Genomic DNA, 27,928 nt, shown 5'->3' with positions numbered 1-27,928 from the left:
TGAACCCATTTTATTAGTGATTAAAACAATGATTTCCATCTTTAAGATGACTATAATAATAATAAATGTTCCTGGATAACAGTGGATATTATTCAGATTAATTAATAAATGTGGTTATCACAGATTCATAGAACAATGGACCATCATTTTACTGACTTTATGGATGGACCCCAAAAATCTCTCCCCTTTATTCCCCTTTATAGAAGATTACAATAAGTGGAATTTAATATTTAATTAAATAATATTTTTTTATTCCTTGTGTTTTAAAATTTTATTTTTTATTTTATACATATAGTTTCGTATTTGCTTGTTTATTAAAGAATGTTTTTAAATATTTATTTTCTAAGTCATTATTCTCGGTACCTCGGACGGGATGCGCCATGGCTTGCTACTGCGCATGCGCCCTGCGCAGTGGACGCCATGTTGGGGCCACAGCGGACCTTCGCTGGGATTTTTTGACGCCGTTTGTGTTATTTTTTTGTGTTTTTTGTGAGCCGTTCGCCTCTAGCCGCTGTTAGGAGGCCTCTGACCGAGCACCGACGGCCCGGGACGATGATGAGCTCCAGTGTCGACCTTTCCCGGAGGAATCCGCAGGAGGATTTCGAGCTGATCCAGCGGATAGGAAGCGGCACGTATGGGGATGTGTACAAGGTAAGGGCTGCAGCACGGCGACGGTGGTTCCATTACCGGACATCACTAACCACTACATTCACTGGATAGTTTAGCTTATAAAAAGGTCTGACGGAGTAAAGCGATCATTTTGATAATGTCTGATTAATTTACTTAAAGCGCACTACTGTTGTTTTTGTTTTTAAGTTTGCTCGTGCTGCGTTTCCTGGCTAGCCCTCATATGATTCCATAATCGGACACATCGTCGTAGTCGCCTTTTACTGGAATTTCATTATTATTCTTTTTTAATTATACAACCTTTTAAACTCAGCTTATCACAATAGAAACGTTACTAAAAGATGCATTAGTAATTAAAATGTGATAGTACTGCAACATAATGTAATTATAATGATACTCTTTCGTGAGCAGTGGGAGCGACAATAATAGTGTTATGGAAATACTTGCTGCCCACTTAAATGATAACCCCCTCCAGCTTTGGTTTTCGCGAGTAACTTAGTTATTTTAATTTAAAATAAAAAGTAATAGATATAAAACTTTTACGGTTAAATTTAACTTTAACGCAGTTAATACGTGTTATTTTATTTTTTTCTTTACTTTATCTAATGACAACATCCGGAAGTAGTGGACCAGATAATTAGGAAACCAATAGATCCATAACACCGTCTCAGCTGTGTGGGAAAAGTGTTCACATTTAAGCCGTTTTAGCAGATATGTGGCTGTGCCTGCTTATATGCCATTGAATAGTAGTTAATTCCACCACAATTAACACTATAATTACACATATTGTGAACGTAAATAGGGCCTTGTCCGACAATGGAAATATAGCTGTTAGCTGTTCCACAGCGGTTACCCCCGTTAGCATCAGGAGGCTAAAGAGGGCGTTTAGCTGCTTTGGGAAAATCATGACAACAAATCATCAGGACACTGAGATTTATTCACTACACACGAAGTTAATTCAACACATTAAATGTATTAATATTTGAGAGTTCATTGTATTTCTGTAAAATATGCTGTTGTTGTTGTTGACAAACGTGTAATGTTTTCACCTGACAGCTGCCTGCTAGCTACAACAACATTAGCCACATTAGCCGTCCCGTCTGCTAATATTCACGTTAAACTGTAACTAACAAACAAATGGTCCATTTCACTAGTTTGCTGCTGGTTTATTTACTGACTTTAGTTGTTTTTATTTGTTAGTTGTATTTTTACACAGGCCTTGTGTTTGGCTACCCATTAAATCTGCTGCACAGTAATCAATACTAACTGTTGGATGGAGACACATGAAGACATTTGTCATTGGGAACGTTTCAAATCACACACATTGATCAATATGACGCATCCATTATTTCCCACGGTTGGTTTATTTTGAAAGGAACTGCGCACAAAGTAAAATATGTCACAAAAAAGTCATTTTATCCACATTACTGTGAATAGCTTTATTTTTTAACATTTTAATGTGTTTGTTTCAAAGAACATAAACTATGTATTATTGAAGCTTGGTTTATTATTGTTAGAATTTAAGACTTTTGGTTTTAAAAACGTGTTAAATTGAATCAATAAAAATCTGGTTTTAAGGGGAATTTATTTGTTTGAATGGAATAAGATCAAGAATCAATACAAATGTCAAATGTGCACTATTTTACTCCATTGGTTACTGAAATATTAATGTAAGGCCTGTGATTTGATCTTTCAGATGTTCCCTATTTTAAATTTATTTTTATTTTTGTCTCATAGATTTTCCCTTAATGAATTATGGGAGTTACTTAAAAACTACTGTAAATGTCCCAAAATCAGACCAAAAAATGTTTAATTTTGATCTTTTATGCTTCAGAAAATCAGGACGAAATATTAACGCTCAAATCTTAATCTGACCTAATAATAAAAAGAACCATAATTAAACAGAAATGTATGTCAACAATAAAAATGTAGTTTTAAATATTGTGTAAGATGCAAATAAAAGGTAGATATAAGTTGTAATGACATGGATTATTCTGACTGATCCTTTTAAATTATTCATGTCATATAAAGATGAATGAGAGCAGCATTAATGTCAGCATATTTCCTCTCAGGAATCAATGATTTACTGAATCTGATCAGGTTTATTGATCACGTTTTGATCAACTTAATTTAAATGAACCTAATTTAAATGATCCTGATGACATCATTCCAGACCGTAATGATTAAACAAAAATAAATGTGCAACACATCACATGTAAGAAGTGTTTTTTCACCACTAGGGGTCAGAATATTGTACAGTATCAGAAGTTATCAATAATCTACGACGTTTCAGACTCTACAATCCCTGGTATTGACGATCTCGTCCACAACAACAGAACAACTTTATCCACAGATCTTCTGTAGCTCTGATGAGATGTTTAAACGCTCTGAGCAGGTGAAGCTGATTAATGCTGAGTCATGTTTTCAGGGAGCGATGCAGCGCTTCATGAGAAACGGATGGAGCTTCACAGACACGTTAAAGTTAAACAGACATTTAGGAGTCAGGGATGATTTGTGTAGTTTTTACCAGGTTAGACAATGTTTAGGTGGTGTTTGAAGAGTCAGGATGAGCGTGGGAAGAACATTAACGCATTAAAAAACGTCCTTTTCGTCACGGTGACGGCGTTTCAACCTGTCTCTGTTCATTTCCACGTTCAATGGTAGATTCCGTTTTCATTGTTCGATTCTGTGATTCCATCAATGTGGATTTTATAGGGCCCTAGTGTCGTTGTTAACGCACTCAGAGACTCGCCGTAGTGCATACAAACTTGTGTCCTGTGAACATCTCTGATTGGTGAACAATGAACATATACAGTATATCACTCAAATGATGGAGACGGAAGAAAAAACCTTCAGCATCTGAGGTTACGTTATCAGAGTGTTAGGTTTCATATTCCTGAATCTAAACTTGTTCAGGAGGTGTTTTAGGGTCTGACTCAGCGTTTTGTTTAGTGATGCCGTTCAAGTGTAAATGTGACGCTGACTTTGATTCAAAGCTAATTCAAAGCTTCTGTGCAGACATAAATCATCTTGTGTGTAGCTGTGGTAGGGTTTGTTTAACACCTCCATGTTTTAACCCTTTCACTTCCTCCTTTAATAAACCACTCTCACTGTCTGCTGCTAATCTCAGTTCAGTATCTGACCGATAACACTCATAGAAAGTCACTGTAATATAATCTGTAAACAAACAATGTAGTTCTTTTTATTTAGTTTCCTTTTATTACTAACAACGTTTCAGTGAAAAAATGAAGCGTAAAACCATTCATGTCAAACTGAACAAAGTGTCACCTGTTAAGGTCTCATTTATTCAGAAAACTTTTTTTCAGGAAATTTACTTTGATCTCCTGACTGTCAGCTGCCAGTCTTCTTCAAAGGTGTCTGCCGGTGGCTTTGATGTGTTCTTGACTTCTGCTATGTGATAATTCCAGCAAGTTAATTTAATCTTCTTTTCTATGAATATGTTGAGGTTTCATTTATTCAGACAATGAAACAACTTGCTGGACTTCTTACACGTGAGTTACGTGTACGTGGAGAAACCTCAGATGAAATTTTTCTGGATTTATTCTTGAAAATGTGAGTCTTGAAAGTTGAAATGAAAAAAGAGGAAAGTGTTTAGGGGTGTCCTGATCAGATATTGATATTGATATCGGTCCGATATCAGCTAGAAAACAAATATCGGATTTTATCAGACTGCAGCTAAGATCTCTGATATATATTATATTTATTCAATTGTAGAATACTGTAGATATTATGTTGAAGGTTAAAATGTATGTAACCAATAGGTTAATAATAAATGAGTCAGTTTTTCTCATCCCTACTGTTGTTGATTATTGATCTCTGTCTGAGTGACATCATGTCATCAAACCTTTTCTAACATTTCACACAACAAAATAAATCATAAAAGTGTGTTTGTGTGTGTGTGTGTGTGTGTGTGTGTGTGTGTGTGTGTGTGTGTGTGTGTGTGTGTGTGTGTGTGTGTGTGTGTTAAACTAAACCAGTGTTCATTCATCACCTAACAGTTTATTTTACATAGTGATCGTTGACTTAAACCATACGATAAATAAAGGTGGAATTATTGTTTTATCTACAAGTTCAAAGAGAGATATTTTGTTTTTTATTTAGGGATTCACCAGAATGATAATAATTATTGGCCAAAACCAGAAATGAAAAAACCAAAACATCTGAAATCCATAACCCCATAAAACGTATCCTTCCTCTTGTGTTAGCTTTCTGTTAGCATCTCTTATGATAACAGGTCAGTTTTAACTCATCTCTGAAATCAAAATAGAAATTACACTAAAAAATATTATCTATCATCTAATTTGTTTTACAAGTTTTGCAATAAGTTAAATTAAATTAAAATTGACAGATTTTATAGAATTTTTATGCCAATTACACCATAATTGTAACCCTGGGACGCTGTGTGTTGGTGAGGTCATGACTCCAGCCTTGGTCTCATCAGGAGCTCAGACTGAGTTTCTGCAGTGAGACGTGAAGCTTTGATTATTGATCTGTGTGTGAGTTCAGCCTCTGATCGATCAGTTCATTCTGATGAGGAACCACTTCCAGCTGCATTTCTTCATGTGTGTGTTCCCCAGATGAAAACATCTGCCTCTCCCAGTGTGAGATGTGATGGTGGAGCATTGAACCAGTAGCTTTGAATGGCGTCTGTTGTGTGTAACAGTGACATCGATGCTGAGTCAGTGAAGACGCTCTTTGTCTGAGCTTGAACACAATGTAGGGTGATAACTAATAATCACAGAGTTTATGTGACGAGTATTTTAACTTTACAGTTTGACCCACATCCCATCTGTAATCATTGAGGAGGCGGGGCTTATGACCTATACTGTAGCTAGTCAGCAGGGGGGCTTTAAAAATAAAAGCTTCACTCCACCAGGGAGTTTGTCCTGTCCATTATTTTTACAGTTTGGTACTGACATGAAAGCAGCGATGCTGCATGTGGTGGTTGTCTGTTTGTTTGTTACTTTTTAAAAAATATATATATATGTATTAATGCTTTTTTTGTGTATTCTTTTATTTTAGTTTAATTTATTTATCTATATTTTGTTTGTTGCTAATCTTCCTCCTCCTCCCACAGGCTCGTAACGTGAACACAGGAGAGCTGGCTGCCATCAAAGTCATCAAACTGGAGCCAGGTCAGTTTTTTGATCCTCTACACAGGCCATCAGCTGGTCCTGTGCCCGCCTTCATGCTGTGTGTGTGTGTGTGTGTGTGTGTGTGTGTGTGTGTGTGTGTGTGTGTGTTAGGTGAGGACTTTGCTGTGGTCCAGCAGGAGATCATCATGATGAAGGACTGTAAACACTCCAACATTGTAGCGTATTTTGGCAGTTATCTCAGGTGAGAGTCTCACTCGTGCACGGCATCCTGTGAGTGCACGTTGTTGGTGTTTGTTAAATGTTTGTGCACGGTGTGAGAGTGCACGGCGGTCCTCTGAAGGTGTGTGTGTGTGTGTGTCCAGGAGGGATAAGTTATGGATCAGTATGGAGTACTGTGGAGGAGGATCACTGCAGGACATCTACCACGGTAACACTTTATATCTCTTTTTTCTTTTACTGTCTCTCTTTGTTGGTCATATAAAATCCATTTCCTTTTATTTTTTTAATTTCCGTATTTTTAGAAATATTTATAAATTTTTTGAGAAAATGTTGATTTTCAACTCCTGTGAGTAAACAAAGAAAAAAATAATGATAAAAAAAGAACCATAATTAAACAGAAATGTATGTCAGAAATAAAAATGTAGTTTTAAATATTGTGTAAGATGCAATTAAAAGGTAGATATAAGTTGTACTGACATGGATTATTCTGACTACTCCTTTTTAATTATTAATAATATGTCATATAAAGTATGAGAGCAGCATTAATGTCACCATATTTCCCCGAGGGGATCAATGGTTTACTGAATCTGAGCAGGTTTATTGATTCATTTTTGATCAACTTAATTTAAATTACCCTGATGACATCATTCCAGACCGTAATGATCAGACAAAAATAGACACAAGGATGCATCAATTATTTCACCACTAGGGGGAAGAATATTTTACAGTATATAGCTGATAGCTTATGCTGAAGCTAATAGGGATCCTAAAAAACAAACAAGCAAAGTTATCAATAACCTATGAAGCTATAATCAATGCTGTGGATGGTCCAACTTTCACCTCTAATCTTCTGTAGCTCTGATGATGGTTTCCCCCCTTCCTCTCTGTTTGTTGACCAGAAAAGGGCGGAGCTTCACAAACACTTAAAAGTAACGTAGGAACTGGTGCCTCTGTATTTAGGAGTGAGTGATGAGTTGTGTAGTTTTTTGGTGGTTCAGACAGTGTTTTGGGTGGTTGTTCTGACATCATAGTATATGGGGTGGGGGCTGGGGTGCACTGTAAGAACATTTCCCCAAAAAAACATCCTTTATTCACATTATATACATTTCCGCATTTAACAGACGATTTTGTAATTCCGTCTGCGATTCCGTTAACGTGGTCTACTTTCTCTCTCTCTCTCTTTCTCTCTCTCTCTCTCTCTCTCTCTCTCGTCCCCTCTTTACTCTTCTCCTCTATTTTTCTTTAGAACACTGTTAGTATTGAAACTTTCCACACATCTGTCACCAGTATAATTTCCTGCAGCATTATGAGTCCAAAAATATGACGTTAGTGCGACAGTTCAGTCTCACATAAAGACACAGGTTACAGTATTATGTGATAAATGCATGAATACACAGAAATAAAAATACAACCTGGGAGAGAAAGAAGAATAATACAAAATACACAACAAACAGCAACATTTGGCTCATTCGTCTTTTTCCTAAAATAATGAATAATGACTTTTTTTTTTTTAAATCAAGCGTCAGGCCCTGATTCATCAATATTTGTTATTTTTTTTGGCTATCTGTTTTTCATCATCTGCTCAGAAAAGGCATATTCATCACACATTGATATTTCTGTGATTGATGATGTATGAGTTAATAAGCTCCTCCTCCTCCTGCAGTCACTGGTCCTCTGTCAGAGTCTCAGATCGCCTACATGTCACGGGAAACTCTGCAGGTAAGGTTTGATTATCCTCTCACTCTGTGTCGTGTCTGCAGGATGGATATTTATAAGTATTATATATACAATACAATACTAAGAATAAACATTCATTTAAATGACCAGAAATGCAATGGGCTGAAGCACTAACTGCTTCTCGTAGCTAATCCTCAAACAGCAATATATAAAAACAATAGAAACAACTCAATATTAGCACTATTCATCAACTTATAAACTTATGATCAATTGGTGCAAAGCCTTTTGTTTTTTAAAGAATTTTTAAACATAAGTCGTGAACTTATTAACTTAAAATGATCCTCAAGATCATTCCAAACACATGAACATTTGTTCTAAATTTACTTTGTTCACAAACTATAAACCCCTCTTTAATGATATTTTCCTTTTCTTTGTTTAAAAAGTGATATAATACCCAAGGGAAGGCTTTTATTTATTACTTGGAACACAATCTGTAACGCTTTTAATTTAACTAAATCCATAAGTTTTATTGTTCTAGATCAGTGGTTCACAAACTCCTTCAGACATTTTACCTGAAGCCATGTATCCTCTACTCCTGCACACTTATGAAACATAATAATGTAATTCAACCTTAATGTGAGATTAGAGTGTAGTGTAGTATTTAGTATATTTGTTTATGGTTTTATATCAACACAATGAGGCACAAATAATTTCTTTCCCTGTATTTGTGATTCGTACCTTTTTTTGTAAATATTTGTACAAAATCACCTGAGACATTGCTTGCATTTCACTGTAAATATCTATATATAACTGTATTTTTTTTGATTCATCTGTATAAGTTTTTGAATTATGTAGTTTAGATTTGCTATACAAGCAATAAAAATGATTCTTTAGAAATATTTGTGACTTTTATAGTAAAAAAACGTAACTTTTTCTCACTGGAATTTGAGTTTTTATAGTGGTTTTACATCTACTGCGTTAATACAGTATGTCATATTAAAGATACTTTACAATCACATATCAGAGTTTTTCCTGAAAAAAATAATACCAAACATGCAAGGTTTATGGATTTTCTTATATGAAATATAAAGGTAAAAAACACCAAAAACTCCTTAAGGGTTAATAACGTTTGTGTTTTTACTGTCTGTGTTGTTCTTTTTTTCTGTACACAGGGTTTATATTACCTTCACAATAAAGGCAAAATGCACAGAGACATTAAGGTGAGTGTGTGTCACCGTCAGGTTTTATCAAATGCTTTTTGTGATTTACAGAAACATGGAAACTTCACTTCTCTCACACACTTTCTCTGTTTCAGAAAATGTGTATAAATTACTTTATATCAGGGAAAAAGCTCCAATCAGACATCCCCCTTTTATCAATTATCAGCTTTAATACACAGGAAGGTATTATCGTATAAAACAGCAGCACATCTGTCATCCTCCACTGACCCGGGTCATGGATGATCCTCAGCAGAGAAGCCCAGACATTCCTCTCCCAGGCTAGCACAGTCTCTCCAGCGTGTCCCAGTTTAGCCCTTGAGCTGGCTCCTCTTTACATGGTGGAGCAGCAGCTCTACTCCGAGCTCCTCCCCCTCTCTTTAAGAGTGAGGAGCTCTGAGTACTTCATTAATCCAGCTGCTTTTTATTGCATCCTCTTTTTTTTGAGGTTCATCACCCAAATGTGTTGTTGGTAGAGTTCCTGGCACTTAGTGAGATGTGTGAACGAATGAATGATTAAATGTGTGTTTTCTCTCTGCAGGGAGCCAACATCCTTCTGACAGACAACGGCTACGTGAAACTAGGTGAGAAACACTGAACATCTGCATCACCAGACTAATCAATTCATTAATGTAAATTAATAACAGTGGTTCACTCTATTAACAACTTCAGGAAGTTTAATATGCAAGAAGGAAGATGAAACATGAATAGTTTACAGTGATTCTGAAATACGTAAAGCCTCAAATTAAAATTTGGAATCTTTTAGTTGGAAAAACCAGATGTATAGTCGCCGTTTGTTTACTGTGGTTGGTATTGTTGTGTTACAGTCTCTGTGACGCTCATATTCTCTCTCTCTTCAGCTGACTTTGGCGTGTCGGCGCAGATTACAGCCACGCTCGCTAAGAGGAAGTCCTTCATTGGAACGCCGTACTGGTAACGAACGCTTTTAAAACCACTAAATATCTCTGTTTAGACATGTCTGCTCTGGTCTAACACGTAAACATTACACATGCTACACAATACACAACATGCTACACAACCTATTGTAGACGTTTATTTGTGTCAGCAGTAGCTCCATTAACACGTGGCACTACATTTTCCACAATAATTCACTTTTAAATAACTATATTTTAGATTTGATATATTTTCCCAACTCTTTAATATATCTGTTCATTCCTATGGAAAGTTTCCAACTTTCAAAATATCAACCCTATATAAATTGTGCTTTTAATTGTATTATTTTGAATTAATGCTAATGTTTATGTTTGGATATGATTGGATTTCAAATCTCTCCCAATTTCTGGTTAATTCCAATAAATGATTCAGATTTTTGAATATTCCCCAAATTCCCGAGCTTTAGTTCCTGTAGAAATCACACTTTAATAAACCGGTGTTTATCTTCCTTACTTCATGTCGTTATGGTTACGGTCACATAAATGCAGTCACTTCTTCTACCACAGACTGTTTGCTCTTTAATCCCTTCAAATAATCCCATCAAATCCCTGTAAATGTTTCCAACAGCTGGATGGAAATCAGGAATCTTTGCCTGTTGTTGTTGTTGTGCGACCATCATCGTGTGTGTGTGTGTGTGTGTGTGTGTGTGTCTGTGTGTGCGTTACAGGATGGCTCCAGAGGTGGCGGCCGTGGAGAGGAAAGGCGGCTACAACCAGCTGTGTGACATCTGGGCTGTTGGAATCACAGCCATAGAACTGGCTGAGCTGCAGCCGCCCATGTTCGACCTGCACCCCATGAGGTACCTGTGTGTGTGTGTGTGTGTTCACCTGATCACCACACACACTGTCTGGAAGGATCTGCTGTTAAACCAGCTCTCATTAACGATCTTATAAATCTGTGATTTATATTTATGAATGGACCGTAGTTCAACACTGTGACGTGGTCGTCAGTTTGTTTTACTAGCAACACATCAGTCCAGCTGTTTGACTGTGGAAAACCAGGTCTAAATGTCATACAGCTGTTTCTATTTCAGTCTCTGCTGCTCATTCAACCCATAGACATGACTTCCTGTCTATGAATCAATCAACTGTTTGTGTTTGAATGTGCGCTATCGTCCCAAAACATGCACGTGACATGAGGCTATTTTGTGCGTCACGTTAATGGCAATTTGTGCCTGATTTTGTTAAAAGAAAACAAAGGAAGTGATTGCAGTATTTTGATTCTAATCCCATTTAAAGAGCAGTTCATGCAGAATTCAGCGTAACATTTCCCTGTGTTTTCTTCTCTCAGGGCTTTGTTTCTCATGACAAAGAGTAATTTCCAGCCTCCAAAATTAAAAGACAAGTTGAAATGGTGAGAAGTACAATAATCATTTCACAGATGGAAGCGTGTTTCATGTAAACGTGTCGTTCTTTTTTTTCTGCTCGTTTGAAAAGGACAAATAATTTCCACCACTTTGTCAAACTGGCTCTGACCAAGAACCCCAAGAAAAGACCCACAGCTGAGAAACTGCTGCAGGTGAGAAACAGCTCAAATAACATAATGACAAATATTGTTGTTTGTTTTGTTTTTTGTCATCTTTTGTGTTTTTGGAGTAACTTTGGTATATTTTGAGTTGTTTTTATGTTTTTGGACCAGTTTTTTGTTGTCATGTTGTGTATTCTTGCTGTAGTTTTGGAGTCATTGTGTATTTTCATTGTCATTTTAAATGTATTTTTGGAGTCATTTTGTGTTTTTATAGGTCTTTTTGAGTGGGTTTGTAGTCATATTGTATATATCTCTGGTCATTTTAACATGTTTTTATTATTTTATTTGTTTTTAAGTTAAGTTTTAATTGTGTGTATTTTTGTAGTCTGTTAATGTGTTTTTGGAGCCATTTTGTTTTAGTTTTGCATCTTTTGACTTTTTGTGTGTATTTGTTTCATCGTATTGTGTATTTCTGTTGTCGTTTTGCATGTTTTTGTTATTTTATGTGTTTTTGGAGTTACTTTGTGTATTTTTGTTGTTGTTTTGTGTCTTATGAGTCAATTTGTGTATATTTTTTTTCACTTTTATGTGCTTTTGAAGGAATGTTTATATATGGTCATTTTCTGTGTTTAGGGTTATTTTTAAATGTTTTTTGTTGTCATGTTGTGTTTTCTTGCTGTTGTTTTGGAGTAGGGATGTAAGATTCACTCAACTCCTGATATGATTCGATTCACAATACTGGGTTCACGATACGATTTATTTTACGAAATGGGACTGTAGAAAAATGATGACTGAAAAATATTTCTTTATTTTTTTGGGGAAAAAAACTAAAACAAAACTATACTGTTTTCCTTTTATTTTTCATTGTAAAAAGAATCCCTTGATAAACTATTCAAAACAATGCAATTTAACTAAAAATAAATCTTGAATGAAATAAATAAAGGAATAATACAAATGAAGAAGTAAACAATACAAAACTACATATTAGTTCTTTTTCTTTTTAAAAGTGCAACTGAAAATGTATTTTGTGCCTTAACAATTGGACTTTTAAAAAAAAAAAACAGTCATTTCACTGTAATTAGGTCAGATATTTGTTTGGACCAGCAGAGGGCGCTGGTAACCCAGTGGTCGGTTGGCATGCAGATATCTTGCAGTGAAGAGGAGATGCTATGCTAGCAGACAGAGCTAATAGAAAAACGTGACTTACAGATATTCACGTAATATTACTGATATTTTTTGGTGCTAAAGGGGTAAGAAATCATTTATGAACATGTTTAAGAGTAGAAGGTGGCCAGAAAGAAAGTATTAGCAGATTCCGCCCACCGCCAACACTTCTGGATATAGATTAAAACAAGTACTGCGATTCAATTTTCACAGTATCGATTTGAATCGTGATACCTATGAATCGATTTTTAACTGCCTTACGATTAATCGTTACATCCCTATTTTGGAGTCATCGTGTATTTTTGTCGTCATCATTTTGTGTGTTTTTGGAGTCGTATCATATTTTTCTTTTTGTTTTGTGTCTTTTTGTGTGTATTTTTTGTCGTTTTGTGTTTTAGAGTTATTTTTTAGTGCTTTTGTAGTCATATTGTATAATTCTGTGGTCATTGTGCATGTTTTTGTTATTTCATTTGTTTTTGAAGTCCCTTTTGTTTTAGTTTTGTGTGTTTTTGTTGTCCGTTAGTGTTTCTTTGTGTGTTTTATGAGCTGTTTTGTGTATTTTTTTTGTCATTTTGCTCACTCCTCGTCTCCTCCTCTCATGTGTCTCAGCATCCGTTCGTGTCTCAGCCTCTGAGTCGGACTCTGGCCATTGAGCTGCTGGATAAATCCAACAACCCCGACCACAGCACCTACAACGACTTTGACGACGACGACCCTGAACCAGAGGTAACCTTTGACCTCTGAGGACACGCCATTTTATTATTGTCTGTTATTCATTCCTCAGGCTCTCTCTCTCTCTCTCTCTCTCTCTGCTACACATCAGTGTGTGTCTCTCCTGTAGTTTTCCACCTCTCCACTCCTCCTCCTGACTCCCTCCTTTCTTTCTCTCCACTCACTCCTTTCACCTCCTCCTCAGTTTAAGTACCGAGGTCACTTCCTTCCCATCAGCCCCGGCGCTCGGCGTGCCCCTCGTTTCGCTGCTCGTAGGAAGGTACCCGTGTTTGTGACGCGTTGGAATCTTCTTTACAGTTTCTTTCTTTTTTTTTTTTTTATTGTATTTGATGGAAAAGTTCAGAACTGAATGGACTGAGTTCTTATTCTTTAGTCTGCTGGGGTCGTCATGGAAACCGATAACAGTCAATCTTTATTTATAAAAAGCACTTTTCATACATAAAATGCAGCTCAATGTGCTTTTACGAAGTTAAAAACAAGACTAACTAAGCCCACATCTTCATATGGCTGTTATGGCTCAGCTGGTGACTGGTTTAACTGGTGACCTAATTCAAGCTGAATAGAAAACCACAGAAATAATACAAAACTTCTCAAAAAACACACAAAATTACATAAAAAAAAACCATCACGTAAAATACTTAACAGCAAAAATAGAAAATAACAAAATATCAACAAAAACACACAAAATGTCATAAAAACATACAACATTACAGAAAAATAGACAAAATAACTCCAGAAACACACAATTCAACAATAAAAAGTGCACAAAATGACTACAAAAACTCAGTGGAACAAGGAAACTACACAAAACGTCTCCAAAAACACATAATACGACAAGAAAAATGCACAAAATTACTACAAAAAAAAAATTCAACATGGAGACTACACAAAATGTTTACAAAAAGGTCAGAACACTACACAAAATACCTACATAACACACAATACGACAAGAAAAATGCAGAAAATGACTGAAAAATGAACAAAATCACCAAAAAACACACTGCAACAAGGAAACTACACAAAATGTCTACAAAACGACAAGAACACAACACAAAATGACTACAAAACATACAAAATGACTGAAAAATGAACAAAATCACCAAAAAACACAATGCAACAAGGAAACTACACAAAATGACGACAAAACACACAATATGACCAGAAAAATGCAGAAAATGACAACAAAAACAAAAACCTTTCTCTAATGTTTCCTGTCTAATAAAATCTCATAAACAATAAGGTGCATTATTTAGAATTAGGGTGTGAAATTTTGACGTTTTTTGACATTAAAAGCTTAGGTTGTGTTTAAACTGTACTGGGTGGAGATGATTTGTTGTAAAACTAATGTTTGTGAGCTGCTTCCATGACTCCATCTTTATAATGATGAGCTCTGTTCATGTCAGTTCTGTTCGTCCTCTCATAATGAGCTGAAGTTAAGTTAACTAACCTGAGCTGTGTGTGTTGGGACTGGCATGATGTTTGGATTTGCCGTGTTTTCAACTTTTTCTGAAGATCGTTTGGTGAATCTGGTTTGATCCTCTCCTGAGAGATTCATTTGCAGACGCTGTTTGGATTTCTTTACACCTTAAAAATGAAGAAATCTTAGAAGTAACAACGTTCATGAAGTGTAACACAGAGGAGAGCTCGCATTCACTCATTTAATGTCAATCATTTTAAAACACGAGAGGGAGAAATGAGACGAATGGCGAGCACGAAACGGAATGGAAATGACGAGAAAACATACGACAGAAAAATAAAACCAAGAAAAATATAGTAGAAAAGAAAACAAAAAATTGAATTAGAAATAATTAAAATAAGAAAGAAAGAAAACTGAAAAATAAGATGAAAAGTAACAAAATTGTGAATAAAAATAGAAAAAGAATAGTGTGTGACGTGCGTCGTACAGAATGTGGAGGTGACGCATGAATGATGATGAAGAGAGAAAAACAAAGAGAATGTGCTTTTATAGAATGCTTTCTGTTTCTCTCTGAAGGTTTGTTGTGTTGCAGTGCTGAGTTTGTGTCGCTGCTGCTTGTTCTGCTCCCTCACTAAAGTGTATGTGTGTGTGTGTGTGTGCGTGTGTGTGTGTGTGTTCCCTGTAGTCTCCGGTCTCTGTTCCACATCGGATCCGTTCCACCAGCCGTAGCACCAGAGAAGGAAAAACTCTGTCTGAGATCAACTGTGAGTCCTCACACACACACACACACATTAACACACACACTAGCACACACACTAACACACACACACACACACACACACACACACACACACAGGTGAGGTTACACACTGCTGTTTAGCACCAAGAGCCAACAGAAAAAACTACACTTCCCACAATGTAAACAGATCTGTTATGCCTCTATCTCCCACAATGCACCATTTCTTTAAAGTGACAGGCCGGGCTGATCAAACAATGTGTGTCATATGCTGTACAAAATGGTTGCTCCTTAGTTTAAGCCCCAAGGTATCAAATCATTCTAAAGAGTGTTTTTTAATGAAATGACACATATGTTTTGTTTATTGGTAATACATTAAACACAATTTTTCTTATTTACATTTTCACTACAATTTTTATTTGATTGAAAACCTTTGTACAGTCCAGGAACAATATCTTTATTAGATTCACCTCTAAAAGTCCCTAGAACCTCTGAATATTTGATCCTCCAGGTCTAATTTATGTTTCGTTTGACATTTTCCTAAGTAATTGCATGACTGTAGGTACGTGTTAAAGTCATGTTACGTGCACTAGTTCTGATGTTTTCTCTCTCTCTCTCTCTCTCTCCATCAGTCGGGCAAGTAAAGTTCGATCCTCCGCTGAGGAAAGAGACGGAGCCTCATCACGAGCCGGTGAGTGTTTCCTTTGACCTCTGACCTCTGTGTGCTTCTGACTGCAGCACTGACCAGCATGAGCTGCTCTGACCTAACCTGTCTGTGCAAACGTGAAGGCCGACGCACACACGCACACACACACTCGCTGCATCACAAACTCACCCACAGAAACGATCAAACATGTGATCTGATGGAGAAAAACAACACTCTGAAGGAGCTCTGTACCTGTTTGTGTATCGGTTTAACTGGTGATCATTATTTCTGGTGATTACTTACATTTATTACATTACTATTTATATGTATTTATTTATCAACTATTATAATATTTAAATATTTAGCGAGGCTTTAATGCTCTTACAGAGTGTTTGAGTTTTAACCACTTCATGGTGTATTGGTTTAACTGGTGATCATTATAACTGGTGATAGGTCATGGCAGAAGTGATGCTTTAATGCTGTCACTCAGTGTTTACATTCATCTGTTCATCACAGAACAATCACAACACACTTTAGATGACAGAAATGTATTTATTTACAATTTGGAATTAGAATCAATCATTAGATAACATGATCACTAGTTAAACCGTGACACTAACTGGCTCAGCATCTTCCTCCTTAAGACACATCAGAGGAGACACGTGAACTGTTTCAGGATGATTCAGCAGTTTAATTAATGTGTGTGTGTCAGATCGCACCGTCAATTCACCACACACACACACACACACACACACACACACACACACTGGATTCTGATTGGCTCAGAGGCTCAAACCACGGCCATATCAGACGTACGTCCAGTCTTTTTATTCCCGCTGTTGTTAGGAGAAAACAAAGTCCTCTGTTTTCCTGACGTTAAACAGCGGGGACGTTAAAGACGTGCAGGACTGCGGCTCTTCAGGAAGCATAAAGCGTCCACGGCTGACTCAGCGTTTGCACAGGACTCCCGCTTCGGCTCATATTTCATCCTTTCCATGCACTTTTCTCTGATTTCTGTGACCTTGAGATGCCGCTCGCTTCCTTTTGCTGCTTTTCCGTCTCCTGCTCCATGTGATTGAGGCAGTATTAGTGAATCAATCGCTAAAATGAGCAGCAGCGTCTGTTTTTTAGTCCTCCTGCTGTTGTTTACATTCAGATTTATCCACTTTCAGTTAGATCAGACAGGACGGGAAATCAGAGGGGCAACTTTAGACGAAATGGGACAAGTTTGATACAAGACAGCTTTAGAAATTTAGACGAGATGACTGAAGATGAGAGACAACCTGAGACCACTTGAGAAAAGATGGAGGGACGTACGATGAGACAACTTTAGATGAGAAAACCTAATACGAGACGTAACAAAACGAGTAACTCAAGACAGGACATCTCAAGACAAAATAACTTAAGAAAGAACAACTCTAGACGAGACAACCTGGGAAGAGACAGCTTGATACAAGTCAACTAGAGATGACTAGACAACTTTAGACAAGACAACTTGGGGCGAGATGAGATAACTTTAGACAAGACGACTCTAGATGAGAAAAATCGAGACAAAATAACTTAAGAAAGAACAACTCTAAACGAGACTATTCGGGAAGAGACAGCTCGAGACGAAACGACTAGAGACAATGAGACAACTTTAAATGAGACGCCTTGAGAATAGATGAGATGACTCGCCGCAAAACAATGAGATGAATTCAGACAAGATAACTCAGGATGAGACAGCCTGAAATGAGACAACTGGGGACCATTTAACTCGAGACGAAATAACTCAAGTAAGAACAGCTCGAGACGAAACAACGAAAGACGACAAGACGACTTTAGATGAGACTACCTAAAACTAGATATAATAAAACAGGATAACTCGAGAAGGGACAACTTTAGACGAGACAACTTTAGACGAGACAACTTTAGACGAGACAACTTTAGACGAGACAACTTTAGACGAGACAACTCGAGACGAGACAACTCGAGACGAGACAACTCGAGACGAGACAACTCGAGACGAGACAACTCTGGAAGAGACAGCTTGAGATGAAACAACTTGAGACAACTTTAGATGAGACACCCCGAAACAATTTGGGGCAAGACAAGACAACTTAAGAAGAGACAACTCTAGACGAGACAACTCAAGAAAAAACAACTCTAGATGAGACAATTCGGGAAGAGACAGCTTGAGACTAAACGACTAGAGATGACGAGACAACTTTAAATGAAGGGGGACAGGCAGCTTGAGACAAAGTAATGAAAGACCACAAGACGACTTTAGATGAGAAATCCTAAAACCAGACAAGATAAAACAAGATATCTCGAGATGGGACAACTTGGGACCAGACAACTCAAGAAAGAACAGCTCTAGACAAGCCGACTCTAGATGAGATAACCTAAAATGAGACATTACAAAATTAGATAACTCGAGACGGGGCGACTTAAGACAATACAACTTGAGACAAAATAACTCAAGAAACTCGAGAAGAGACAACTCGGGGAGAGATAGCTCGAGACTAAACGACTGGAGACGACTTTAGATTAGGCAACTCGAGACAACTTGAGAGACAAGTCAACTTGGGGCGAGACATCGACATGACTTTAGACAAGATGACTCAGGATGAGACAATCTGAAACGAGACAACTCAAGATGAAACAACTTGATAGAGGATGAGTAGATTTAATCCATGTGCTTCCATGTACACACAGAAGACTAACTCCTAGAGTAGTGTGCGTGCTTGTGCGTGTGCTTGTGCGTGCGCGTGGCGGGCTTCAGTGCGTCTCATGCGTCCATCAGTGCAGGTTCATGTATTAACTGAGCTCTCTCTCTCGCTCTGTCTTGCTGACCAGTGTGATTCTGAGCCCTATCTGGACTGTGTTGAGGAGCTCTACTATACCGCGAGATCTAATCTGGTAGTACTCGCTCTCTCTCTCTCTCTCTCTCTCTCTCTCTCTCTCTCTCTCTCCTTATATATGTTATATTTCTTTACACATCCATCCTTCTCATGTGCCGTCTCTCATCCTTCATTTTTAACCATGCTTTGTTTCCGGGCCCTGAGGGTCTTTGCCTGCTCACGCGTTTGGTTTCTTGGTTCCTTCCAGTCCTCCTCAGCTCTGGCCTCAGACACTGAGCTTGTCACGTTTCACTTCACCTGCCGTTTTTTTTCACTCGTTATTCTCACGAAAGACGGCAGAGTGGATGTCAGCAATTCCCAAACACAGCCGTAGACATATAGAGAATAGATCTGTTCATACGTATAGAAACGATCCTCCATGAAGGCAACGAAACATCTCTCAGGGCTCATTCACATAGTCTGTGCAGTGGCCGTTTCATATTTCCTCCAAACGTCTTTGAAGGACACGACGATGAGTAAACTTGAAGATAGAATCTTTTTTGTTTTGCATCTTTGCTGTTGATCTAAATTTTTGGGTTCAATTTATGTACTTTAGTTTCACTTTTGATGTCATTTTGTCTATTTTCCTTGTCGTTTTTTATATTTTTTGCAATCTTTTCTGTGTAATCTTGTTTTTTTCTCCCCTCTGTAGCTGGTTCATGTTCATATGGAATTGTTGAGTTTTTTCTTAAGAATTGTATATGTTGATGAGCGCTACGAGATGTTTATTGTTGTAATTAGTGCTATATAAATAAAGTTTAATTGTTTTGTTAAAAAGACCTGAATGTTAGGTACAAATAGATAAATAAAACAAACAAAAGCTTTAGACCAACATGTAACAAACACAAGGAGGAAACTCCTGATTTGAATGAAGCGGTTTTTAAAGGTTGGGAACCACTGCATGTGTGCGTGTGTGCATGCACGTGTGTGTGCGTGCACGGAGCAGAGCTGCGAGGCCTTTTCTCGTCTTCTTTTCTTGTCTGTCCTCTCTGCATGCTTTGTCTTTAAACCTTTTCACACTGTGGTTTCACTCTTATTTTAACTCTTATTCACACGTCACTGCACAATCTCTCAAATATTCTCATTACATTTGACCAAATTACACAGAAAATTTCAGCAAATTGGCGTTAAATGTTTGTGATTGGGCTCTAATAACCATTAGATGGTCACTAGACTCTGCAGGGATTGAATATTTTGAGTGTCAAAATATAAAAATATGACAATTTCAGATCAAGTTTGACTTTAAGTTGGTATACTTGAAGTCCCATGAAGCATTAAAGTCAGCCATGAAATAGATTTATGTGAAAAATAAAACCCTTCACAAACCCCATCGGTCTTTATTGTGCATTTTAAAGGGTTGTGAAATTATTTTAAGACAATTTTAAACAAACTTGAGTCTGAAGAAACACAAAGTTTGATCATGTTAATGCATCAAATGTGCACACATGGAGCATCTTTTAAGTTAGAATGAGTTCATTAACAACAGGCGGCTCCAAAGTAAACACATACGGAATTACAGGGAAATACAGATGACAATAAACTCAAAGCCTCACAAGAAGACTACAGAGATATGCAAAAATATAGGAAACATGCACGAAAATACAATAATGAACAGAGTATATAAAGAAACAAAAATACACAAAATAACAGAAAATATGCAAAACATCCACAAGAATAAACAAATTGATAGGTATTTAAAAAATACACAAAAATGACTTACACAGCACGAACCAAATTACACAGAATGACTCCAAAAACACCCAAAACAACTACAAAAATACACAAAAATAACAGAAAAATACAAAAAACATCTACATAAATAAACAAAATGACTCAACACACAAAACGGTAAACAGAATACACAGAATGACTCTAAAACCAACAAAACGATAACAAAAATAGAAGAAAAACATACAAAACATTCACACAAATAGACAAAATTGTTCATTACATACAAAACAGTAACAGAAATACACAGAATTAATCCAAGAACACACAAAACAACAAAAAATACAAGCAAATTTACTCAAAAACTGTTAATTCTCTGATTGGTTGTTTTTCTAACTGACTCTTGGTCATGTGACCCTCGGTTCAGATACAATCATGTTTGTGGCCCCACCCCCTGTGATAAAAGTTGTTTACGTTCACTGAGCTGGAGTCCAATCTATGCATTCACACACACACACTCGTCTTCTTCTGCGGTGGTGAAGCTGCTGATGTCTCCGTGGCTCTGTGGATGATCTCCATGTGATGTTTGTCATGATGCTAATGCGATGCTCCTGTCTGTGTCTGTAGGACCTTCATCTGGACTACGGACACGATTCACCAAGTCTGCTCGGTGGAAACAAGTAAGATCTCAGTCGTTTACGTCCTTGCCTCATCCCCGTGGATCAGACACGTCATTGAAACGATCTGAGACCAATTGATATGAGACAACCTATTACAATATGTAACAAAACGAGATAACTCGAGATGGGCCAACTTGGGACGAGACAACTCTAGAAAAAACACTCAAGAACAACTCCAGGCGAGACAATTGAGACAAAATAAGTCAAGAAAGAACTACTCTAGACAAAATAACTGAAGAAAGAACAACTTTAGACAAAATAACTTAAGAATGAACAACTCTAGACAAAATAACTTAAGAAAGAAAAACTCTAGACAAAAAAACTTAAGAAAGAAAAACTCTAGACAAAATAACTCTAGACAAAACAACAAAAGAAAGAACAACTCTAGATGAGACCTTTGGGAGAGACAGCTCGAGACGAAACGACTGGAGAAGAGAAGACGACTTGTGACGAGACAACTTGAGATGAAACGACTTGATACAGACAGCTTGAGCTGTCAACTTGTCTCACTCTGGGACCCACATATGCCACGGTTATTAAATCGTGACCCACTTTTGTTTTTAGAATTCAACCAACCAAGTTTAGTTTTTTAAAATTAGCTGTTGAAAACACACATATGTAATGTTTTTTTAAAACATAAATCTATATATTTTCTTGTGAAATATGCATTTCACAGCATGCCTGTCAAAAGGAAAGTTTCTTTCAAAGTAAAAGACAAGTCCAATATGAGACATTATTTATTCATTTTTTCACTAGCTGTCCTCAACCCACCCAGTATAGGTCCGCGACCCACTTTTGGGTCCCGACCCACCAGTTGAGAATCGCTGCTTTAGCCGACACAAGATGCACCAACTCCAAACTTGGATAATCAGTCAATCTTTATTTATATAGCACTTTTCTGTCAGAACTAAACACCAAAGATGTAGGACAGACATGTTCAAACCTCCTGAAGTACTTGTCCTGTTTCTGCATCTTAACATGTTTGTTTCTCTGACCCGTTTATCGTCCAATCAACAGGAGTCTTCTAAAGTCCGTGGAGGAGGAGCTTCAGCAGAGGTGAGTGTCCTCCCTCCCGCACACCGGTTGCCCCAGAGCATCAGGTTTGCTGGCGTTTAACCCCGCCCACTCACCCATCGGCCAATCACTTAACAGCCAGTTTATTAATTGGTCCAATCACACGCCACTAACCGGGCTGGAATGATGCTGCTGCTGCTGCTGCTACTGCTGCTGCGTTTGGGTTCTTCTTTTTTCCTCTGCAGCTCACTTCATAGAGAGCATGGCACACACGCACACACACACACACACACACACACACACACGGCTGCATCGATTTAATGGTGTCGGCATAAGCGCAGAGATTCTTTCTTGGGCTTCGCTCCTTTTTCAGTTCCACATGTTTCTGCTCAATGATTGGCTCGTTCTCACCATCATCTTGGTCACGTGACCCTCACCTCAGAGGAAACCTGTTCTTTGTCTGCTCTTTGATCATCAAAGGCTCAATTTACCGCTCTCTTCTATTGAAACGATTCATTTATCCAGCCTCACTCAGCAAGAAGTGGAGGATTCGTACTCACATGTTGCTTTAGGTCAGGGTGACAGAGGAAGTAGATGAACATCGTCTTTTTTGTAACGACCTCAGAGGGAACATCAGTGTGAAGACTTTGATTTCTAATAATTAATGGATTGATGATGTAGAAACATCTGTGAGGTTCTCACATGCAGATCTAATCGATTTACGGCTTGATTTTCTCAAGAACTTTTTACATCCCAGTTACAGTTTACCATTAGATCTGGTCCTGTCAGACCTGCTCAGGGGTTTAGAGGTGTTCCTGTCAGACCTGCTCAGGGGTTTAGAGGTGTTCCTGTCAGACCTGCTCAGGGGTTTAGAGGTGTTCCTGTCAGACCTGCTCAGGGGTTTAGAGGTGTTCCTGTCAGACCTGCTCAGGGGTTTAGCATTAGCTTAGCGTTAGCTTGTAAACTGAGCTTCCCTCCTCCTGTTGACTCCTCCTCCTGTCTCCCCCTCCTCTCCCAGGGGCCATGTGGCACACTTAGGTGATGATGATGAGGATGATGATGAAACTCACACTCAGTAAGTTCCCTGTCAGTCTAGAGTCAGTAGCTTGTTTTTCCTTCCTCGTTCTTTCCTCTGTGGAAGGACGTCTGCGTTTCATCCAAACATCTCCATGCAACACATCACACCACCGACGCCCTCTGTGTGCGTGTATGTGTGTGTGTGTGTGTGCCCTCCAACTAACACTAAACTGAGCCCTGAAACCTCTGCTGTTGATGGTTTTTACAGGTTACAGAATCATGCTCAAATAGAGCATTATCTGGAGTATTTGTGGCTTTTATGATGAATAAATCAATCCCTCCTTGCTCTAAATGCTTTAAAACAAATTCACGTTTTTCTCACAGGATGGCACTGCCGGCCCATATATTTACATGCACTCTAAGCCAGTGGTTCTCAACCTGTTCAGCCTCGCAACCCCCAAAATAAAGGCTCCATAGGGCGGGGACCCCCACTGTAGCTGAAGGTGGTTGAACACAGACATGAACATTGAAGAACAGTCATGTGGAGACAGGACCATCTATAAGGGGGAATAAAGGGGAGAGATTTTTGGGGTCCATCCATAAAGTCAGTAAAATGATGGTCCATTGTTCTATGAATCTGTGATAACCACATTTATTTATTCATCTGAATAATATCCACTGTTATCCAGGAACGTTTATTATTATTATTATAGTCATCTTAAAGATGGAAATCCTGGTTTTAATCACTAATAAAATGAGTTCAAAGTGACCAAAAATGGTGGAAAAGGAGGTGAAATGGGATTTTAAAAATTACAGAAACTGGTTAAAAGTTGCAAATTAGAGTGGATAAAAACAGACAGAAAAAGTGGTAAAAAGTGTCCAATATTGGAACAGTTAGTTTAAACTGGTGAATAATGGGCATGACAAATGGTGAATGTGGTTAAATTGGGAGAAAATAAGCATGAAATCTGGTGAAAAGAGGTTAAAAGTGACAATAATGGGTCAACATATGTGACATTAGGTGGAAAAGTGGTGAAAAGGGTTTATAAGTGTTGAAAGTTTTGGAAAGTGGAAAACGTGCAGAAAAAGCATCGAAATGTGATGGAGAAGTGTCAGAAATGGGAGAAATGTAGCAAAAACGCTTTAAAAGGAGCAAAAATATGGCAAGAAAAAGGGTAAAAATAAGCAAAAATGGGGTCAAATTGAAGGCATCTGAGAACCTCTGCTCCAAGCCACTCTATGCTTGAAATGCCACTCAATCCATGAAAAATATGTTTAATGTTGAGTCATGTGACCTAATGTAGCAGCCACCCTGTGACATCACATTATGGAACTGAATTGATTGATAAATGAGTTGTGATGTAAGCTGTACTGAACCATCAGTGTCTCATACTTTGTGTTGCCCTCCGGCAGTGTGTGTGTGTGTGTGTGTGTGTGTGTGTGTGTACCTTTTAACGCTGCAGAAGCTTCTTGTGAAGCTCGTTTGTGCTTTTCCTTTCCTGACTCCTCCCACCACATGCAGGGAGATGTTTTCCTGCCTCAGATTTCATGTCCGTCAAAGACTTCCTGGAAACATTCAGACTCACTTTGAGATTATTTTAGTCTTACTGGTAAACGTGGAAGGGTTACATCTTCCCAGTCTGACTTTGTTCTTAAACATCAAAGCAAGGACTCCTTCTTAAAGCTTTGATAAAATAAAATAAATGTCTGGTTTCTACTTGCTAACATAGAGGTGACGGACAGTTAGCGTAGCAAGTTAACTGCAGTTGTTTCCAGGAGATGCAGACATGGAGCAATGAGAAGGAGCAGGTGTTTGTACTGTATATGTTTATAGAATGTTGTGAAACCCGCCAGGCATACTTTGATTGTCTTCTTCAACCAATACCGTAGCTAGTAGCAAAAGTGGCTTAAAAAAGATGTCTGTCTGCTTTACATGCCTCCCATCTAGGCATGTGACTTATAGTCGAGAGCGACTTATTTGTTAATCTTTTTTTTTTGAAGGAAAATAGCAAATTTCTTCCAAAAAGTGACCAAAATATTGGAAAATCAGTAAAACCACACGGCTGATGTAAATCTAACTGGTCAAAGCTACAAAGTGGCATCAGAGCATGAGAACACACCTTATCACCTTACCCTAATCCTAATATATTTATTAATACATTTTATAAAGTGTTTCTAAGACTTTTTCACATGCGATTAGGGCGAGTGCACGTTTCTGGAGTTGCTTTATTGTTTCGGGAAACAATGAAAATGTATAAAAGTAGCGTTCAGTGGTGAGAAACAGGTGAACCTTCCACTGCCGTCGCTCCACTTCCTCCTTCTTCATCTGAGCTTCCTTCACCCGCCTCCTTCACTTCCTCTGTGCTCTGATTGGTCCTTTGGTCTGTCAGTCATTAACATACGTGTGGAGGTTAAAGTCTCTGAGGTGTGATTTTAAACGCTAATATCTGCTGCTCTCAGAGACTTTAACCTCTTCCTGTCTGTTTCTACATCGACTCTTTAACGTTTAATGGTGGTTCACTTCATCCTGTAGCAACCGTCCACACTTTAATCAGCTGTGGTTTTAGTTCACGTGTTCTCATCAAACTTTGTTCTCTCACTTTTAGTAAATCCAGCACCATCATGAGGCCGAAGGTTCCTCCTCCTCTACCTCCCAAAGTAAGTCACAATGAACCGCAGCCTTATTCAAATCTGATGATGATGTCGTGTTAGTCCTGTAAGTGTGTATAGAACAGTATTATCTAGACCAGTGTTTCTCAAATGGGGGTACGCGATGGCACTACAGGGTGTATTTGAGAGAGAAACAAAAGACAATCATACTAAATATTACCAGAAACTTACAAAACAATAACAAAAACACACAAAATAAGAGAAAAATATACTGTATAATAAAAAGAACAGACAACAATAAAATACACAAAATGACACTAAAAACACACTAAATGATGATAGAAATAATCTTGATTAGAATGTTCCAACGTTGTAGCTGGACAAAGGGGGGACGTGGATTCAGAAATGAGACAACGGGGGTATTCGAGTCAAATAGTTTCAGAACCACTGATGGAGATCATTTTCAATTCAAATTGAAAACGTGACTTATACTTAAATGTATTTGCCGACAGCGCCATCTGCTTCTGCTTTCTGGTACATTTTGTGTCACTTTTTTTGTGTTTTTTGCCCAACGCTCTTTTTTCGTCCCCACAGCCGAAGTCCCTCTGCTCTCCGCCCCCGAAACCCGATGACAGCCAATCACACAGCGAGGACGACGGCGGTGGGGGCGGGACCATCAAACGCTGCCCTGCCCCGGAGACGGCGAGCCCCCTCAGGCCTCCGTCCAGCGTCCCCCCCCGGCCCCCGCCCCCGAAGCTGCCCCCCCATCGCCGCAGCAGCCTAGGTAACGACGAGCCGCACGCAGCCCCAGAGGATGATGGGAGTTTTAGGCATTTCTGGGAGTGGCTCCACACGCCTCACACTGAGGAGGAGCTGGAGGAGGCGTGGGAGGTGCTGAAGGAGGTGAAGGAGGAAGAGAGTAAGAGCAGCCGATTGGACCCTGTCGCCCCCCGTTAGTCGCTAGCCCCCTCTAGTCTCATTTATTTGATTTGTCCCATTAACAAGAAGCGCTTCTTCTCAGCCATTGTTCCGTTTTAACCGCTACGCTGCTCCAAAGGAAGAAGGAGGAGGAGAAAACATGGTTTCAGCGTCACGTGACTGACTCATTTATCAATATTTTAAAATAAATCCACCACATTTGTTCTCGTAGGAGTTCTTTGAACTCCTCCTAGATTATTAATGTAGCACTAATGACACGTACGTCATCTCATAGGGACAATGTCAACGATGTACAGTCAACCTTTTTGGCTCCAAAATGTCAAGGTTGCGTCAAGTGTCAAAAAACAAAATTTTTCATATCTCTACCAATGTTTATCGTTTCATTAGTAAAAATAACAAACTTTTTAACAAATCCAGATTCAGGGTTTCATTTTTGCCAATTTTTTCAATTTTTAATTGACAAATACGTATTTGACTTGTGAATGTGAAGTGTTGTCTAGTTAATTTTTAACCTCAAATTGTTGAAAGAACTCTCTTCAAAAACAAATCCTTCAATTTTCCTCAAATTATTTCACAGCATTTCATCAAATTTAATAAAACATTGTTCAAAAAAATTCTTTATATGTCATTTATAAATAGAAGTACAAACTATGGAACATTAGTGATGGAATTACTCATTTTCCCGCCTGTATTTTGGCCCTGTTTTTTCATTCTGAAAGAGAAAAAAATAAATAAAAAGTGTCAAATAAATTTTAAAAAAGCAATAAATTAGGATTTAACTTAAAAAAATAAAACAATATATGTATTTAAATATTGTTTAAAAATTATTTTTTTAAAAAGCTGTTCAAAGTTAATGCCTTGAATCTTATTTGTTTCTCAAAGAAATCTGAAACAAACTGTCAGAATAATTTTTAATTAAATGATTTAATTTTATTGAAATAAAAACATCTGGTAAATTATAAATAAGACTGATAATAATAATAATAAAGAAATCAAATAAATGTTTTTTGGTTTTGAAAGAAATTTAAAAGAAAAAATTGTAAAAACAAAATAAATGCATAACATTAAATTACACATTTTAATTGAAAATAAAAATGTAGTAAATCATATATGAGACAAGAAATCAAATGAATGATTTTAGTTTT

General features: G+C 37.8%; 1 protein-coding gene across 16 annotated transcripts in view; it reads left to right on the top strand.

Moving 5' to 3' along the window:
- The first annotated feature begins 414 nt into the window (after window positions 1-414).
- The window catches only part of LOC114477270 (mitogen-activated protein kinase kinase kinase kinase 3-like), a 59,732-nt gene continuing 32,218 nt past the window's right edge, over window positions 415-27,928 (top strand). For 7 of the 16 annotated variants that reach the window (XM_028469508.1, XM_028469506.1, XM_028469511.1 and 4 more), the window contains exons 1-21: window positions 415-651; window positions 5,726-5,783; window positions 5,895-5,985; window positions 6,107-6,171; window positions 7,627-7,682; window positions 8,813-8,860; window positions 9,399-9,441; window positions 9,718-9,790; window positions 10,479-10,610; window positions 11,102-11,164; window positions 11,248-11,329; window positions 13,052-13,168; window positions 13,359-13,433; window positions 15,277-15,355; window positions 15,960-16,018; window positions 18,812-18,874; window positions 21,151-21,203; window positions 22,221-22,259; window positions 23,236-23,292; window positions 25,841-25,892; window positions 26,439-26,628. In XM_028469508.1, coding sequence (XP_028325309.1) covers window positions 553-651; window positions 5,726-5,783; window positions 5,895-5,985; window positions 6,107-6,171; window positions 7,627-7,682; window positions 8,813-8,860; window positions 9,399-9,441; window positions 9,718-9,790; window positions 10,479-10,610; window positions 11,102-11,164; window positions 11,248-11,329; window positions 13,052-13,168; window positions 13,359-13,433; window positions 15,277-15,355; window positions 15,960-16,018; window positions 18,812-18,874; window positions 21,151-21,203; window positions 22,221-22,259; window positions 23,236-23,292; window positions 25,841-25,892; window positions 26,439-26,628 — 1,594 coding nt within the window. In that variant the 5' untranslated portion in view covers window positions 415-552. Of the gene's footprint in view, window positions 652-5,725; window positions 5,784-5,894; window positions 5,986-6,106; window positions 6,172-7,626; window positions 7,683-8,812; window positions 8,861-9,398; window positions 9,442-9,717; window positions 9,791-10,478; window positions 10,611-11,101; window positions 11,165-11,247; window positions 11,330-13,051; window positions 13,169-13,358; window positions 13,434-15,276; window positions 15,356-15,959; window positions 16,019-18,811; window positions 18,875-21,150; window positions 21,204-22,220; window positions 22,260-23,235; window positions 23,293-25,840; window positions 25,893-26,438; window positions 26,764-27,928 lie in introns of all 16 variants that reach the window. The other 9 variants (XM_028469501.1, XM_028469500.1, XM_028469516.1 and 6 more) reach the window with 6 other exon arrangements.

Source organism: Gouania willdenowi, chromosome 15 (assembly GCF_900634775.1).
Source record: "Gouania willdenowi chromosome 15, fGouWil2.1, whole genome shotgun sequence".
NCBI lineage: Eukaryota > Metazoa > Chordata > Actinopteri > Blenniiformes > Gobiesocidae > Gouania > Gouania willdenowi.
Note: the sequence above shows the minus strand (reverse complement) of the source record. Positions and strands in the feature narration are given on the sequence as shown.